General features: G+C 32.5%; 3 protein-coding genes across 3 annotated transcripts; 2 read left to right on the top strand and 1 right to left on the bottom strand.

Annotated features, from left to right (window-relative positions):
• Positions 1–746: 746 nt before the first annotated feature.
• On the top strand, positions 747–3,602 carry LOC145118796 (receptor-like protein 7). The gene has a single exon (XM_079054462.1). It carries the CDS (start codon positions 747–749, stop codon positions 3,600–3,602), a length of 2,856 nt encoding a protein of 951 aa, XP_078910588.1.
• Positions 3,603–8,816: 5,214 nt separating this feature from the next.
• LOC145155388 (TLD-domain containing nucleolar protein) lies at positions 8,817–11,803 on the bottom strand. The gene is made up of 8 exons (XM_079075595.1): positions 11,684–11,803; positions 11,502–11,604; positions 11,308–11,412; positions 11,011–11,096; positions 10,668–10,891; positions 10,408–10,585; positions 10,126–10,309; positions 8,817–9,245 (listed from the first exon to the last, which is right to left on the bottom strand). The coding sequence occupies exons 1-8, from the start codon at positions 11,734–11,736 to the stop codon at positions 8,940–8,942; spliced, it is 1,239 nt and encodes a 412-aa protein (XP_078931721.1). The 5' UTR covers positions 11,737–11,803; the 3' UTR covers positions 8,817–8,939.
• Positions 11,804–13,559: 1,756 nt separating this feature from the next.
• On the top strand, positions 13,560–18,163 carry LOC145155372 (uncharacterized). The gene is made up of 4 exons (XM_079075594.1): positions 13,560–13,787; positions 14,360–14,556; positions 17,464–17,647; positions 17,721–18,163. The coding sequence occupies exon 2, from the start codon at positions 14,395–14,397 to the stop codon at positions 14,554–14,556; it is 162 nt and encodes a 53-aa protein (XP_078931720.1). The 5' UTR covers positions 13,560–13,787; positions 14,360–14,394; the 3' UTR covers positions 17,464–17,647; positions 17,721–18,163.
• The last annotated feature ends 601 nt before the right edge of the window (positions 18,164–18,764 follow it).

Here is an 18,764-nt window from a genome sequence, read left to right as displayed (position 1 = left end):
ATAACAAAGAGAAAACAACATTAAAACAGAACACAACATCATCAATAAGATCCAAGAATATCAAATGCAATACCCACTAAAAATCTTTTTCACTTGTATTTACTCTATTTTTTAAATTTCAAAGTCTTTTTTTCTTTGGCTCTATTAGTTGATTTTCCAAAAATACCTTTTATTGATTCCACCCTTACCCATATTTTATTTAAACAACACTTGATAAAATGCTAAAAAGGGGTCGACCTTCATCCCCTATATTTCCGCTATTCACAAATTAACTTCTAATTTTTTTCAATCATGCCTTCACATAGTTAGGAAAAACAACATAAAATACCAACTAATCAAGGTAAGAGCAATATATACTAAATTATTTAAAAACACTACAACTCTACAAGAATAACCGATTGTTCTTTAACATTCCAAGCTGTCAAATTTAAGAAGAAAAAAAAAACTAAAACAGATACTTTAATAATTGAATTATATTTTACAAATAAACTAATAAACTTTTTTCATTGTATTTAGTCTATTTTTAAAAATCTCAAAGGTCTTTTGTCTTTGGCTATATTAGTTGATTTTTCAGCTATACGCCGATATCTATTATTGGTTCCCCTTCACTCTTACCCACAACCATGTCGACAACTTATCTAGTTATGCTTGAATGTTAAACTGACTCATGGTCTATATAATGTAATTATGAACTTCGTATGTCCAGAGATCATTAACAAATAAACCTTTTTCTCATGACTCCATACATGAATCACTTCAAGTTCTTGCAAACCATCTCCATTCTATACGTGTTGGTGACAGTAACATGCACTGGATCATCACTAAGCCATGATGAAGAATGCTCAGCCTTGTTCCAGTTTAAGCAAACCATAATTCATCAAGATGATGTTGCTTGTGTTGCTTATGGCTCTCAAGTGCTCCATTCATGGAACACTAGTTTTGATTGTTGTTCATGGGAGGGGGTGGCATGCAACAATGTCCATGATCAGTATGGTCATGTGATCGGCCTTGATTTAAGCGATAGCTCTCTTTGTGGGCGTATCAACTCCAGCAGCACCCTCTTCAGCCTTGTTCATCTTCAGAGACTCAACCTTTCCATGAACGACTTTGGTGAATCTCAAATCCCATCTGAGATTGGTCGTCTAAAGCAATTAAAAAGCCTTGATCTCTCTGATTCTGGGTTTAGTGGCCAAATCCCGAATGGAATCTCGCAGCTGATTCAGTTGACTTCTTTAGACCTGTCAAGGAATTCACTAAAGCTTCACAATCCTAGCCTCAAGAACCTAGTGCAAAACTTAACAGGGCTTGAAGAGCTCCATCTCTCGGGGGTTGACATTAGTTCTTCTGTACCTCATTTCTTAGCCAACTTTTCTTCTTTGAGGTCAATCAAGCTAAGAGAGTGTTCCCTTCAGAATAAATTCCCTGCATCCATATTTGAGCTACCAAAGTTGCAAGTTCTTAATTTGGCAAACAATACCCACCTCACAGGATCCTTTCATGAATTCCCTAACAACAGCTCACTTGAAAAGGTGATACTACCTTTCACAGGTTTCTTTGGGATTATACCAGAATCCCTAAGCCACCTGAAGCATTTAACAGTCTTGTCCCTTAGTGAATGCTCTTTCTCGGGGCGTATTCCAGGTTCACTCTCTAACTTGACGCAACTCACTTACTTGACTCTTGGTGACAATAAGTTCACAGGCTCAGTTCCTTCGTTGGTAAGTCTTTTGAAACTTGATGTTTTGGAACATACTGGTAACAAATTTGAGAAAGGACGCTTTCCCAATTGGCTTGGAAGGCTGACTACACTTCGTGAACTCTATCTAAATGATATGAACGTAAAAGGTGAAATCCCTCTCTTTCTTGCCAACCTAACTAAACTAAGTGTAATAGGAATGAAAAATAATTCTCTTATTGGTCGTATACCATCCTGGTTGTTCAACCTTACCCAACTAAAAAGTTTGAATCTTGATACGAATCAATTGGAAGGACCAATTCCAAACACATTTTCAATCTTCAAAAATCTTGAGTATCTTAACCTAGGTACAAACAATTTCAGTGGTAGGGTAGAACTCGACATGTTCCTAGGACTCAACAAACTCCAAACACTCTGGTTAGGTCATAATAAAATATCATTAGTAGCCACCAACAACTACACCCATACCACTTTACCAGAACTGGATACGTTAGGACTTTCAGCATGCAATCTGAAGGAATTTCCTTCCTTCTTGCGCTTCCAAAATAAACTGCATGGCTTACTTCTTAACGACAACAAAATTGATGGTCGGGTACCCGTGTGGATCTGGAACAACAGCCGGGAAACATTACAGTTTTTTGACCTTTCACACAACTCCATCACTGGACAACTACCAATTCCACCACAAACCACAGTTCTTTATGATATATCACATAATAACCTGACAGGAGAAATACCATCATCATTATGTGGCTTGAAATCTCTTCGAATGTTAGATTTGTCTTCTAACTACATGAGCGGAACACTTCCTTCGTGTTTGGGTAGCTTAAGCAATTCGTTAATGTTTTTGAATCTTAGACGAAATAACTTCCATAGAAATATGATGAATGCTTGTACGCCTGGAAGCCTGTTGACAGATCTTGATTTGAGCGAAAATAGATTTACAGGTCAGCTGCCAAGATCATTGACAAATTGTACCAATTTAGAGGTTCTCTCTCTTGGAGATAACTCTTTTCATGACGTCTTTCCTTCTTGGCTGGGAACTCTTGCCAAGATTCAAGTTCTCGTTTTGCGATCAAACAAACTTTATGGTCCAATTCAAGGTTCCATACACTTCCCTAAGTTGAGGATCATAGACCTCTCTAACAACAATTTCAGTGGTCAGTTGCACGAAAACTACTTCCAAACTTGGAGTGCCATGAGCTCCAACAATCTTGGTGTATCATCTGTTATGAAATCAGAGATATCCACTAAAACGACTTATTCAAATTTTCCATACACCGCGACATTGATACACAAAGGTGTCAGAACAGAGTACGAACATATTTTAACAATAGATATGTCCATTAATCTCTCGTGTAACAATTTTGAAGGAGAAATCCCAGCATCACTCCAAGCTCTTCAAGGGCTTCAAGCACTAAATCTTTCCAACAATCATTTTACTGGACGCATCTTGCCATCTCTGGGGAACCTAAAGAATCTTGAAGCTTTGGATCTCTCTCAAAACAAGCTATCTGAGGAAATTCCTCAACGGTTGGTGCAACTTGGCTTCCTTGAAATTTTCAACGTGTCATTCAACCGACTTGAGGGGCGCATATCCAAAGGAAAACAATTTGGTACATTTGATAACAACTCCTACATAGGGAATCCCCGATTATGTGGACAACCATTATCCAAGGAATGTAAAGATTATTTAAAGGTGTCAAGACTTCCACCAACAAGCAATGTGTCTGAGTCTCTCCTCCCAAGTGAAGCAATTGATTGGATCATCGTATTCTGTGGAGTTGGAAGTGGGTTGATTGTTGGGATTGTTGTCGGGAACTTTCTACATGCAAGATATAGTGATCGGTTCACAAAGAAGAATGACAAATGGGTAAGTCCACTTCGTAACGCGAGGAGAAACTAAGGTACAATGATTCCATATTTTTTAAACTGATATTTGTAAATCAAAGCAATCGTAACAAGATCTTTGTGGGATTAACTGTCATACATCTCAACTTTGTATATATTATCAACTATTACTTGTTGTTTTTTTGTCATTTATCAAAAACTTTAATTAAATTATATGTCAAGTCAAATATGCATTTTAGCAAAGAAAGTCTTATTAACATATTTAACTTAAAAAAATTAAAGAATTAATCATTAACTTAACTTAACACGTATCTCAGGAGGTGGCATGGCTTAAAGTTCAAAGGGTATGGAGAAGCTGTAGAAGACCTTCAGGGGATTTCAGTTTGTTTTACCATGTAGTATGCTTACAATAAGATTTCTTTGAGTAGATTGTAAGATTTTTAATGTATCATTTAGTAACAGTTCCATTGTTTAAGCTTACAGTTTATAGTCACAACCTTAGAGTTGGGGTTGTGATAGTATGAAAGTCATGTATATTATATATTTTCAAATAAAATAAATGTCATTGTTAATATAAAATGTAATAATTCTTTTAACAATAAATCAATGTTATTACTCGAACTATTTCAATTGATTTTAGTCGAATTAACACACTTTTTAAACTTCTTGATAGAAATTCAGCTAAAATGTTTCATCCATTTTCTTTCATGATTTCAAACACCTAAGCGTTATGTTCTCGAGTTCTAAAATTAAGGAAAAAAAGTTACGTACTCATGTTGTAAGAAAAGAAAAGGAAAAATGATTTATCTATTTTTTTATAGACTGTATATTTTTACTCATCATTGGTGTTAACGACATATAAAAGAAATCGTATGTTTTTGACGTTTTGGTTGTTGAGGAATAAGAAATGATTCGCCTTTACAACTTATAAAAACTATTAAATATTAAATGCCATAACATCTAATAGATTGTGATTATATTTGATTTATCAAGTAACAAAACAAGAATTTGCCAAACTGTGTATCACATAATTGACGAAAGCCCATTTCAACTTTGGGCCATAGTCTTTCACTTTTATGAATTTTGCCGTTTGACTGATTTCGCTATTTTATGTTTTACCAACTACCAAGAACTCTCGAAGATCGAGAAGAGAATGGGATCTTCTAAAGTCAAGTGCGTTCATAATTAACAAACCGTTGTAGTTTTTGGGTTCAATGAATTTTAGGAGATGTGAGGAAACTAATCAGCACAAACCCTTCATACAACAAGATTAGATTGTACAATAAACAAATCAATGTAGAAAGCGGTAATACCAAGAAATGAAAGTAGAAGGCTATAATAATTAACATATCAATGAGATTAGGTTGCTATTTATTAAGTTTCAAAGCTAAACCTCTACTGCCAACAACGTAACAGAGAAACAAATATACATATTAGTTCTTTTGTACTTAACATACTTGATGTGGACATGACTTATCAAGTAAGCTATATATGTGTTTCATGTAACTTAATGCAGAAAGAACAACTTAATAGAGAAACAAGTCCTAACCCGTCTGGTTAGATGTATCCATTTTACCTTGTATTATATGCACACTTATCTGCAAGAATTTGCAGCCATTGTAGAACCTGATTATTTGAGAGGAAAACAATTCATTTTAATAATAATTTGATAAACTACATTTTTTGGTCTTCAAGCATGACGTCACTTAAGTAAATTAACATGCAAAAGAAAGGGTTAATGTTATAAAAACTCTCAAGTTTGTAAGGTTTTGTCGGTTTTGTCCAAAGTTGAATTTTATATCCGTTTTTACCCTAATATTTTCCAAAAAATGTTCGTTTTTACCCTTTTACCGGTGATAACAGGTTACGATTATATTAACTTCACAAAAAACTCTTAAGTTTACAGTTTCTTTACGTTTTTACCCTTAAGTTTATAATTTTTTTTACACTTTTACCCTATGTATTTTTTTTCATATTATACGTATTCATGCAGAAAAATCATATTTATATACGAAAAAGTTTTAATTAAATATTGTATTTACATTTTTTTAATGTTATTTCTTTATATATATATATATATATATATATATATATATATATATGTGTGTGTGTGTGTGTGTGTGTGTGTGTGTGTGTGTGTTTTCTTGGATAAACAATTTAAGATGTAAAAAAACACAAATTAATATGTTTTTAGAACTACAAATACGTATTTTTATGTATTTAAAAATATACATATCAATAAAAAACTTGTTCAATCATAAATATGTTTATATAAGTATATACATATATTTTTAGAAGTGTAAATATGTATTTTGATATATGTTTTTTTTAAAAGTATAAATATATTTTTAGAAGTATAGATACATATTAATATATAAAAATGTAAAAATATGTATTTATACTTCTAAAAACTATATCTATAAAACATGCATTCATAATTTTAAAAATATTATTTATATTTTTAAAGGGTATAACCTTGCAAAAACACACACACACACACACACAAACAAATATATATATATATATATATATATATATATATATATATATATATATATAACATTAAAAAAAATATAAATACAAAATTTAATTAAACATTTTTTCGTATATAAATACGATTTTTCTGCATAAATACGTATATTATGAAAAAAATTACTTAGGGTAAAAGTGTAAAAAAATTATAAACTTAAGGGTAAAAATGCAAAAAAACGGTAAACTTAAGGGTTTTTTGCGAATTTAATATAATGGTAACCTGGAAAACCTGTTATCACCGGTAAAAGGGTAAAATCGAACATTTTTCGAAAATGTTAGGGTAAAAACGGACATAAAATTCAACTTTGGGCAAAACCGACAAAACCCTGAAAACTTGAGGGTTTTTATGACATTAACCCCAAAAGAAATACATTTGTTTCCAAACTTTAGAAATATATTTTTGTTGATCTTCAAAAAAGAAGTGTCACCTTTTGTGAATATTTCTTGGGATATATACAGTAAAGTCCTAATATTTTCATCGATTTGACAAAAAAATCCTAAACTTTATTTTTTTGACAGTAAAGTCCAAATTACCGGCAATTTTTGACACTTTTACCCTTTTTTCCGGTTAGCCGGTAATTAGGACTTTTTTGTCAAAAAATAAAGTTTAGGACTTTTTTGTTAAATCGTCAATTAGGATTTTACTGTCAAAAAAATAAAGTTTAGGATATTCTTATCAAATCGTTAAAAATATTGGAACTTTAGTGTATATATCCGTTTTTTTGGTTAGAAATTTAATAATATGATATTTCTTTAAGAGCACCCATATCGGCTCACAAATTGGTCTTGCAAATGAAAATCAAAGGCCACGTAGACCATGCAAATTGGTCTTGCAAATGAAAATCAAAGGCCACGTAGACCATTATCTTGTAACAGTTGCAAGGCTTGCAAATGAAACATTAATATTCTATTCTTATTATTTATATATTATATATAATACATATTCCACACACACTCATATATATATATATATATATATATATATATATATATATATATATATATATATATATATCGTTTATTATATTATATATTTTATTTCTTAAATTATAAAGTAATATATAATATATTAAGAATTTTTTGATTAATTAAATAGTTGTAGATGTGGCAGTGGGGACCACTTTTGAAAGATGAGTGTTATTGCACTGATGTGGGTAGTCATTGCAAAGCTGATGTGGCGCAATTGAAAGATTAGTGGCATTGCACTGATGTGGATGGCCTAAGCATAAGAGTTATTGAAACATTCTCTAGTCAGCTAGATCCTATTGAAATCTTTAACATTTGTTTCTTGTTAAATCGTTCTTTTAATCTCAACAAACCGACATTGAAAAAATGAAGATAATAACCAGGGTTGTGTTTCTCCTGATCGTGGCGAAGCAAGAAGAAAGTTTTACAAGTCTTTTCACCATTTCTCGCTCTCTCTTTTGCATATGTTTCTCATGATCGTGATTGTGTTAGGGTAAAGATGATGATGGTAAGAAAAACAGTGGTGTTGCAACAAAAGTCACAATTAAAAGTTCTTGGGTTACGAAAATACACTAAAGTCCCAATATTTTCAACGATTTGACAAGAATATCCTAAACTTTATTTTTTTGACAGTAAAGTCCTAATTGACGATTTGACAAAAAAGTCCTAAACTTTACTTTTTTGACAAAAAAATCCTAATTACTGGCTAACCGGAAAAAAGGGTAAAAGTGTCAAAAACTGCCGGTAATTTGGACTTTACTGTCAAAAAAATAAAGTTTAGGACTTTCTTATAAAATCGATGAAAATATTGAAACTTTAATGTATATATCCCATATTTCTTAGCACCAAGTCATTCATCAATTACAAAGGCAACCCGTCAATTACAAGAAAAACCAAGAATCAGACTCTAGTCATGAAATCATAATCCAACGAGTCAATTACAAGAATGGTCCCTGTGTTTTACCCGAAATTGCAAGTTTGGTCCACTTTTTGAAATTTTCTATGTTGCCACTAAATTTGATTTTGTTGTGGTAATGGTCCCCCGAAAAAAATACAGTTCCACATAAATAGTATATTCGAAGAATTACAATACCTTCATTATGAAGACAGTGTCTCACTCTAGTCAATTTGCTGCAAATTAATGAGAAAAAGACTTATTCACATATAGTAATTTTCTATAATTTATGTTTGTAGTGAAAAAGACTTACCGATCTAAGATCATGCTCTTCATTTACCAAATTCCATCCATCAATATCAGGAACAACTTGTTGCTCAATAAGTAATAACATATTTCTGTAAAAATATTATATAGAAATAATATTGCTATATGCAATTAATTAACAATATTTAAAAAAGATGATAGATATGATATTGTATCATGTTTGCCACTGATGTGATGACAGATGAACTAGATAGTTCCTATCTAAGATCATGCTCTTCATTTATCAAGTTACGTAATGTATGAAAAAATTTCCAAGGTTTTTTTTTTATATATATATTTTTTTTATATTAATGAAATATTGAAGTTTAAGAATTAAGAGTAGTTTATGTTTTATAGGTTGTATAATGTTATTAAGTATGAACCAATACCTAAGTTTTTTATTTTCATGAAATACTGAAGTTTAAGTGTAGTTTATGTTTTACAAGTTATGTATCCAAAGCTCCAAACAATCTAACAATAAGTGATCTCGAACTCTAGTGGGTAAAAATGGAGCCAAAACAAGTGTAAGACAATGCAACCAAGACAAAAACAATCTGATTCCAACAAAGGTTGAAGTGAAACCAAGTCTTCATATTAACATCAATACAATCCCATCATACAATAAGCTTATTTCACAAAACAAAACACCATAAAAAAGCCGAAAATATATGCTTCCACATTTTTTTTCATTTATCAGTTGCTTGAATTTGCTAACCCAACCAAATTAAGCATATTGCGATCTTCTTTAAATCTTTCAAGCACACTACCTTTGAGGCCCTCTTGTTTATCTTGTTGAAATCCTTTTGGTACAACTCCCCAATATTCAATGACTTCAGGGTATATCAAGTTGCTTTTTGAGAGACAAGGATTGTTGAATGTTGCTCCAGTGAAAGTATGACCACTATCAAAGTTTGCTGAAATAAATAAGTTGAAATGATTTGCACGTCCCCCAAAACCAATGCCATTTGGGATGCTATCTGAACTGAAGTTTACACCACACTGTATAAAAATGAACAAAAATATGTGTAAAAAATTGTGATAAATGGAGTAATAAGAACATTAAGAAGAAGATTAAGGGATTGTTTGTTTTGACTTAATGGGCTTAATGGGCTAAGCAGCTATACCTGTTTGCCCTTTTCTTTTTTCCTCCCAACTCCTCTCACTTTAAAATTGATGAATATTGTGATATATGGTTTTTGGAATGTAAGGGTAAAATGGTCATTTAGTTTCAGTCAGACTATTTATTTAATTTAGAAAAGAAACAGGCTTAATGTACACAACACTATATCCAGCATATATTATTATCCATTGAGCCACTTTACCTATACACAACTTTATCAGGAAAAAAAATCCTGTGTTTTTCTTACTCTTTCTCTCATTATGTGTTGTATGAATTTGAATAAATGACCATTTTACCCTTTTGGTTAGAGCTAATTAGGAGTAACAAAGGACTGTTTATTTGATAGCTGTAATAAATTGAAACTGAAAATAATTTTATTTATTTCTGTCAGTTTTTTTGTTGATATGGTGTTTAGTTTCTACATAATGAAGACAATTATATAAAGGTGTTTCTTTTTTACTAATACACACAGCAGGTCTTAAAGGGTTAAATGAAAGGGATCACTTTATGCCATTTTTACCTTCCTACCCTTTCTTTCCGCTTTTTTGTTCCTAATATCAATGGTATGTTTTTATTTTTGTTCCAAATATGCTAGATTGACAAAGAACTTATTATATACAATTTCCAATTTTAACAGTTATCAAATAAACAGTCATTTGTTATTCCACATTACCTCTAAACAGAAGGGTAAAATGGTCATTCATTCACATTCAAACAGTTCATTCAGAAAAAAAAAAAAAAAAACAGAACATAACTTACCCATTGTATACTGTTGTTGGCACCAGTAGGTCGATAAATAGATGCTTTAGGGTATAATTGGAATAAAAAAGATTTCATGTCCCCATAAAAGTCAGCATGCTTCTCCCAAGGTTGTGAAGCATAACCTCCATATATATACCCTTCCTTGTCCTTGATAATTAACACAGTTGGCCCTTCAGCATTTCTGCATAGATATATGTAATGAATATAAAAACTCAAAAAACCTAAATGACTTTGCTTAAAAGACAAAAAAAAAAAAAATGGAGGAAGTAGGCTACCCACGAAATATTGCCCATGAATGTATTGAAACTTAGTCCATTAAGTGAACTATGATACAAAATTCTCCATTCGCCTAATTCTTGATGTGAAAGAGCTCCTCCTATGTGCCAAGCATATTCCTCTTTTAATAACAGCATATTAGAATCAATGTCCTGGTGGATCAATTGAGGAACTTGAGAACCTGTGGGAAATATTGTGTATCTTATGAGTTGAAACATGTAGAGCAAATAACAATGCATCATAATGGAAAGATGAATGAATACCAGAAGAAGATGGCTTTAACAATTTTGTAAGAAATTTTCTGGCAGATGGAACAAGGTGACTCCAGTTTCTGAAATCTTCAAAAGACATGCTTTTTTCAGGACTTCCTTCATTGTCCTTTGTAAAGTTGGCAGCTTCAAGGAATACGCTAATTGATGAGGGTTCAGAATTTTTATGAGAAGATATGGTTTCAAGTATTTCACTTATTACAGCTTCGAGGTCAGACCTGCAAGAAGCAGAAATGTGAAGGAATTCTTGAAGAAGATAGCAAATAGGCAACCAACTATACACATCCAAAGATAATTATTAAGTACATTGAAAGTGATAAGACTTGAATCCTTTTACCTCACTAAATTGCCATCACCATTAACATCACAAAGTTGATAAAGAAATTCGTCAATCTCATCTCTAGTTCCTTTTTCATAAGTTCCCTGAATTACAGATCAATGTATAAGTACAAGTTGATTTGAGGAAGTACTGATTAAGAGCTGAAGTTCTTTTTAACTTATAGGCTTATCACCAAATGTTTTAAAACTAATTACTGTTTAGTAGTTTGTGATACATAACATTAACCATTAACAGGAAACAAAAGAATTGACAATATTCCAATCACATAGACAATGGTGCAGAAAGATAACTTACTTTAGCAATTACAAGGTCTTCAAATGTTAGTTTTTGATCTTTTCGATTCTGAGTAACTAAATCATACAGTCTATCACCGAGAGGACCTTTAAATCCAGAATACGCCTAAAATACAAAAATCAATTCATAAATTCTGATCGGAGAGAGATATTCCAGAAAACGAACAACCAAACAACACAGATAATAAACGATACCTTCAATACAGAGAGCGAGATGTATTTTCCGTCTGTTTGAGACTGAGAAGCGAGAGATGCGAACAACGATTTTAGGTCACCAAGCTCCTTCTCAGAGAAAGCTCTGTAAATTTGAAGAAGATTTACTAACGATTTGTGGCAACTCAAACAAACAAAAATGCATGTATTACGTGATAGCAAACCTGATAGCGGAGGTGAAACGAGGATCGGCGGCAGGTGACTGTGCGTTCCCCATCTCTCCGGCAGTGGCCGGTGATCGATTTTTTATCGGTTATTGATTGTTAACGGAAAACTGGAAAAGGCGTTTATAAAAAGCACGTTGGCTCATCGGCCTACGAACCGGTGTTTTTAGGGAAATTCCTCTTTCAGAGCTAAAAATACTAAATATAGAAATGTATGCTATATAGAACTGTACCTAATGCAGTGACAGTTATACGTTACTCTGGATTTTGTTAATATTCACTGGTGAGAAAATTCTTACAGAAAAGCCGTGTGTGCTGCATTGCTGGCACGGCTAGTCGACTTACAATAATAAGTTACAAGATTCGTCCCTGAAAAATGAGGCCAGTTGCATTATGGATCATGAACCTCTAGTTCTTTTTTCAACTTTGGTTTAGATAGTATAATTTTTGACAATATTGATCGATTTTAGTTTTTTAAGAGTGTGAAGTTTCAAATAGTTTTCTCTAATAAATAGCCAAGTGGTTTATGCAATGCAAAGTGATTCATAAATACAATGTATGTTATTTATGTAATTTTAGTGAAATAATTTAATTATTATTTAGCCTTGTAATTTTTTTTATTTTTTAATGAAATGTTATCATTATTAGATGATAACTAGTTGTATATTTTTATCATTTTTTATTTTTTAATTAAAATTATGTGGGATGATGTGGAATAGAAAGATGATCAGTTGCGGGATGGTTTGAGATGGTTGTGAGATGTAGATAGAAAGATGATAACTGATACGGGTTATTATGTTTTGTGTTGGTCACCCAAACTGCTCATAAACCAAAACCATATTATCTTCGATACGCCGTATGTAGCATAATAATATGCTGAGTTTGTTCATAAACATGATGAATAGTGTTGGTGATTTTAATTTCAACAAATGTTGAGTAAGTGAGGTTTACATGAGACGAAAGGAGATTTAAGCTAAGTTGGATATATTCAAGGAGCTTTAAAAAGAATATTTGTACATGCTTTGTTAGGTTATGACCATGACGAATGGTTTGGTCAAGGGGCATCACCCCTTGAAGGGTATACATGCAACACTTGTTGATGTGGTCATACTTTTTAGTGTTAAATGTGTATTTGGTATGCATGCGACATGTTAATACACGTTTGATAGTGTATTAGTATGCGAGGAACTGCATATCGATACAACCTAAGTAGTGTACCAATACACTTTCCAATATTGTTGGTGCAGAAAAACGTTTATAACTACATGCTAACCACCACTTGTCATTATAATCCCGATATAACATCAATAGTTATACTCTTATACATCTAAGAACATATATATACACACATTTGTATTTTTTCTTCTAAGTTTATGCTTAAACTATACATGGTCTTTTTTATCGTCTCATGGTTGAATTTGTGATACCCCACACATTAACAAGGTCTGATAAATTTATGAAAAATGTCTAACATGATCTGATATACGGTACATTAACAAGGTTTGATAAATTTATGAAAAATGTCATGATCCAACAAGATATGCATGTTATTGATTATCAATATAACCTTATACTTCAGACCATTCACTAAATGATAATGAAAAAAAATACTTGTCCTACATACTTATTTATATATGGACAATGACAACCCATTGTACCAGCTAGTCTAGCTCATCCGACACTTTGACACTAATCTTACGGTTGATTAGCCCTTTCCAAAGCATACCATAGATGTATAATTTTCATATATCTTTAAAGATTATTTTTTTTGTGTGACAAATTGTCGTTTCAAATGTAATTAGGATTATTTACATGAAGTAGCAACCAATTTGTGCAATTTTCTATTTTGCTCATGAAGCAATATTGGATAGTGATTATGACTTGAATATCAAAAATATAGTCCGATCCGAAAGTTCCCTAAACAGTAAACATCCCTTTGTGTATGACCACGATGTCTCTTTGAAACAAATGCTCTTACCACGTTAGTTGGCAGTTGGCAATATCAGTCCCAAAATTTTACAAGGATTTCAATCGTACACCTGGTTTGGTATCTTCGATCCACGCGGTTTCCGCCGTCTTCAACGAACACTAATCTTCATCAAAGGTAATCTTCTTTTACTGTTCAATTCAATTGTATTTCAAGCGCATTTTATGCATACATCCATGAATTAATGTCGAACACACTACCGTAAAGTATTTTGCATTTCCAGTAAAGTATTTTGTTGGTTTGATGCTGCACCACGAACTCATCAATTTGTGTGAAGATGATGCTATGTGTTTCCTAGGGCTTCGAATTAGTTGATTTAACTTTGCAAGTAATCATCGCACACTGGCCCTGTTCGCTTCTGGTAAATTAGAGAGTTGTGAGGTGGAATTCCGATAGGGAGAAATGAATTCATCTCCATCCTCCTTCTGGTTTCATATAGAACATTAAGTTGGGGGAAAGAATCAACTCTGTCCTTTGGATTGTGTAGGAAGAGACATCACGTGCAATCCACCTAGCAGAAAGCAGAAATAATTAGGGTTTACCTGAGAAGGGAGATAGGGATGAATTACTTCCATGAATTTGATTTCTATGAGTTCTCAATAGCTAGAAATCTGTAGACTTTTCATGAATTAGTAAGTTTGAGGTTTTGGGTTTTCTAATTTAGCTAAAATGAAAATTTCTTTTATCAGGGTGATAGGTGATTACAAGAGTTGGTAATTTGGCGATGTCGAGGCCACTTCTATTAGTTTCCTTGCTGTTGTTGATGATCTTCACTTCTCAATTTGAATGGAATCAGCATATTGTAAATGAGGTTGAAGCAAGGCCATTGGCTCTTTCACAAAAGCAGCAATATGTGTTAGAGAGGGAAGAATCCATCAAAGAATAGGCAAGTCTTCAACTACTTGTTCTCTCCCTTTTGTGAACTCTGACTAAGATAACTGATAATGTGTAATGTTATTACAAATGCTCTGTTAACAATACATAGAGATGAACACATCAGAGGGTTTAAGGTTTGGTATAAGGGAGATCTAAATGTGGGAAGTTCTCTATTCATTACTTAGAGTCTTAGATAACTTATGAAAAATTAGAACCTTCCACGTCTTGTATTTAAATCTGGGAAGTATGTTCATTCTTTCATGGCTTACAGTATATATTTAAACTGTCATTCCAAATAAGTGAAGAATTAGGTTTCATGATTTAGCAGTTGGTTGTATTTTATGATTAACTTGCAGAGTTGCAGTAGATGCAACTATTATTATGTTTGAATGTACCATGGATGACTAGGATTAGCTGGAGCAATACATGAGTCATTACACATTCTCAGAGGTGGATGAGGGATGTTTTCAGCAATCTTGTGTTTTGAGTGTTCAAAACTCATGCTATTGAGAAAACACATTGAGCTGCTTGAACTTTTAAATAGCAAGTGCTACTGTTTGTCTTTGTTCATCACAATCTATGGTCTGCCACCTGTATTGTTTAAACTTTATATAGGCAACTCCAAAACAGTAGCAGCTGCCAAATCTATGATAGAGGTTGCTTATGAGCTGGACAAATTTGTTACCAATTTCTAAAATAACCCCTGTATGGATTGTAAAACATTCTTAGAGGAGAAATATGTGAAGGAAATATCTAGTACTTTCTTGGCAAAAACAAACAGACCTGCCCATGTCCATTCCTTAAGAATGCTAACAACTAAATCATGACGATGTGTTGCAAATAATAACAAGGCAAGGGTGAGGAGTACCTTTGAAAAATTGGATAATCTTTTGTCTCGTGTGTAGATACTTATCTGAAGACATAATTTGACCCTATAAGCGGGGGGGTTACATGAACTTTACTTTGGGTAATCTAAAGACGAAACAAACTGGAAAGTTTACAAAAGAAAATACTTTAAGAACACCAAAGGAAAGTCAGGTGCAAGTGAATAACTGGTTGGAGCAGTTGCATAGTGGGGAGATTTGAATCAGAGTCCATGTTTTGTAATTTGGCATGTTGGTTACATTTGTCTAGTTTCAACTTAGAGTTTGGGCAAGGAGAAGATTCTGTATGTTGAAACCTTTTATTGTGTTTGTCTTTCTGGTTAATCATTAGTTTGGTGTTCAAATTCAATCTATCCCCTGTTATTGGTTTTCAATAATAAACATAGGATAGATTGAACTGGAACACAAAACTAATGATTAAATAGATAGATAAACACAATAGAAGGTTTCAGCATACAAAACCCTCTCTTTGCAAAAGCTGTAAGCCGAAGCTAGACAAAAGTAACCAACATGCCAAATTACAAAATGTGGACTCTATTTCTAATCTCCTCAGTATGCAACTCCTTCAACCAGTTATTCACTTGCATGTGACTTCCTTTTGGTGTTCTTGAAGTATATTCTTTTGTAAACTTTCCAATTCGTTGGGCCTGTGGGCTCGTCTACAACTGGGCCTGGATCCGAGTCTCTATTAGGTGGCCTATCCCAGTCAAGCTAGTAATCTATTAAAGGTTGATAAATTGAATCCACCTAAAAGGTTGATACGTAGTAAGGAATAAATTGATTTTTTTTTATTTGTTAGTAATCTGGTTAGTTAATTAATACCTTTATAAAACAAAATTTATAATTGTTTAAAGAGTAACTTTACTGATAGTGGTTGGATGATGATACAATTTCATATGATTGTAGTCTTTGAAGACCACCTTTTGACCATGAAGGTTTGAATGTGAAGGCTTTGCATGGATTATAACAATTAAAGTTTAATAGGTCTTAACTAAAGGCTTTTGTGACTATTCCACTATGTTAATCCTTTTAATCTCGTATACATCTTCTCTTTTGTCACAACCCTTTAATTTTTTTTGTCACTTTAGATAAAAGGAAATGCCATATATTTGATTGATAATGGAATAATATTTAGATTCTATGGAAAAATATGTAGATTCTATGATTCATAGTTTTCTTGAGGTTATTAAGCACCTGATTGTTGGCCAACAATGAGTACTAGGGTTACTATACTTGCCTTTCTTATCTCATTAGCAATATCTGACCTCGTGCTTTCTGGACATTGCATTAAGCAACAAATAATCTTTTAGCTCAAGTTGTGATATAGCTTCACCCATATTGGGCATATGCTTCACATTTGGATATATAGGAGTACTCTTTACGTATAAGTGAGAACCAATTCTCATGAAAAAATTGCATCTTTTGATTCTATAATGGTATTAACTGAAATAAAATCATTAGGCTTTATAACATAGAACCTATAAGCCTTTATTATGATAACATGGAATTAACCATTCCCTGAAAACTCCATTATTCCTCTTCGACACACTAGTTTGTTGTGATGTGTAACAGTATAACTTACAAGGAGTTGTAGTCTCATTTATTATGATGGATTGAAAATGGTATAGACTAGGTATTAAATTGCAAGAATTGAGATACTGATATAGCTGTATGATTGAATCAAAAAGGCACAATTACAGGATTCCTTGACTTTTGAGAGGTCAAGACTCTCCCAACTCCAAAGAACCTTCAATTCACTTCAAACCAACGCTAACCGACTAACGCTTCTAACAACCTCTTTAATTTCCCCTGGACCAACCTAAGAGGACAATTACTGAATTACCCCTAGCATGTCTCCTTATTACAACTTCTCACAAACATGTCAACGACTAAAAGAAAGTCAATGATCACTAAAAAGTTTCAAGCTTTCTTAAAAATTACCACAAAAAAGTATTTTTAATCGTGCAAACATCAAGTACATTTTATACATCTCAAGTTCTCAACTGTTTATTTATTTTATCTCCCTATTGCAGATAATCCTATCTCAAGAGAAACAAATTCAAAAGCTTAAAGCACTGGTGCAATCTCTTCAAGAACAGCTGCTAGTATGCAGGGGCAAAGATGACATTGTGAACGACACTACAGGATCTTTAACTGAACTACTAAACGAACTAAATCATCACCAAATCATGGAGTAATTAACATCACTTTCTTTCTGTAAGTAATTTGAACCTTTTGATATAATTAATCTATATTTTTTACCAATCATATCTTTTTTATGGTTAAACAGGTATCCATGAAGCTTGGTTTTTTTGTAATTTGGTAAACATGTAAAGTACATTACCATCTCCTGATTACCTTATCCAGGAGCTCTTCTCCAGAATGTACCTACCTCTATGCAGGTTAGTCATCAAAACCTTAAATAGACCAATCTACCCCTTCATAAATTGTAATCTTAAGTAACACTCATATCTATTAATAGTTGCCAGTCTGTGTGTAATCTAAATTCTAAACTCTGCATTTATATTAATAGTTGGCACTTGTCACTCTATTTAATATATATTTCAAAAAAAATTCCCAGAAAAAAAAAGTTGCAAAATTTTCGCGATATTTTTGAGTCGATTTAATCAAGGCCGGTAACAGGTTACTATCGTTATTTATTTATTTATCTATATCGCACACAAATTAAGGTTCATTTAATGTGTACCTTTAACTTGTTATTCTTGTGTACACTTTCACTTTAAGCAAAATCAACTTACAATTCTTTAACTCTACATGTATTTTTTGTGCGTAAAATTTGAAATGTTGAAATCAAATGTAACATCATTATTATGAAAAGGTTCTTTCAAATGTCGAAATCAAATGTAACATCTTGATTTGTCACATTTGGCAAATGTTATTATTATATGAGCGGTAGAGTAGTTTTACTATCACTATCCATTGAGACTTCTGGTTGTTTATTTTTCACTTAATCTTAGCAGTTAACAGAATGACTTAATGAGAAAAAAAAAAAAAAAAAAAACGATCGGTAATCTTTTACCTATGTCATTCTTCTTTTTTCCTCCCAATATTAATATAGTTAAAAATGATGAATGTTGTGAAATTATACAGTAGTAATTGGTATTAGATGTAGGATGGATAGGGTAAATTAAGGAAGGGGTTGAGGTCGATGAAAATTGATGGCATTTTGGTACTTTCCTACTAGAGTAGTAGGGAAAAGAAAACACTGTAGTTTGGTTGGGTGAAAGTGTCTGTAATGTCAGTGAGAAAGATAGGAAGCATCCTATAATCTTCTTCTGTTTCTGCTATCGACTTTAAACACAGGTTGAAAAAG

Source organism: Lactuca virosa, chromosome 1 (assembly GCF_052849685.1).
Source record: "Lactuca virosa cultivar CGN04683 chromosome 1, Lactuca_virosa_CGN04683_v6, whole genome shotgun sequence".
Taxonomy (NCBI): Eukaryota; Viridiplantae; Streptophyta; class Magnoliopsida; order Asterales; family Asteraceae; genus Lactuca; species Lactuca virosa.
Note: the sequence above shows the minus strand (reverse complement) of the source record. Positions and strands in the feature narration are given on the sequence as shown.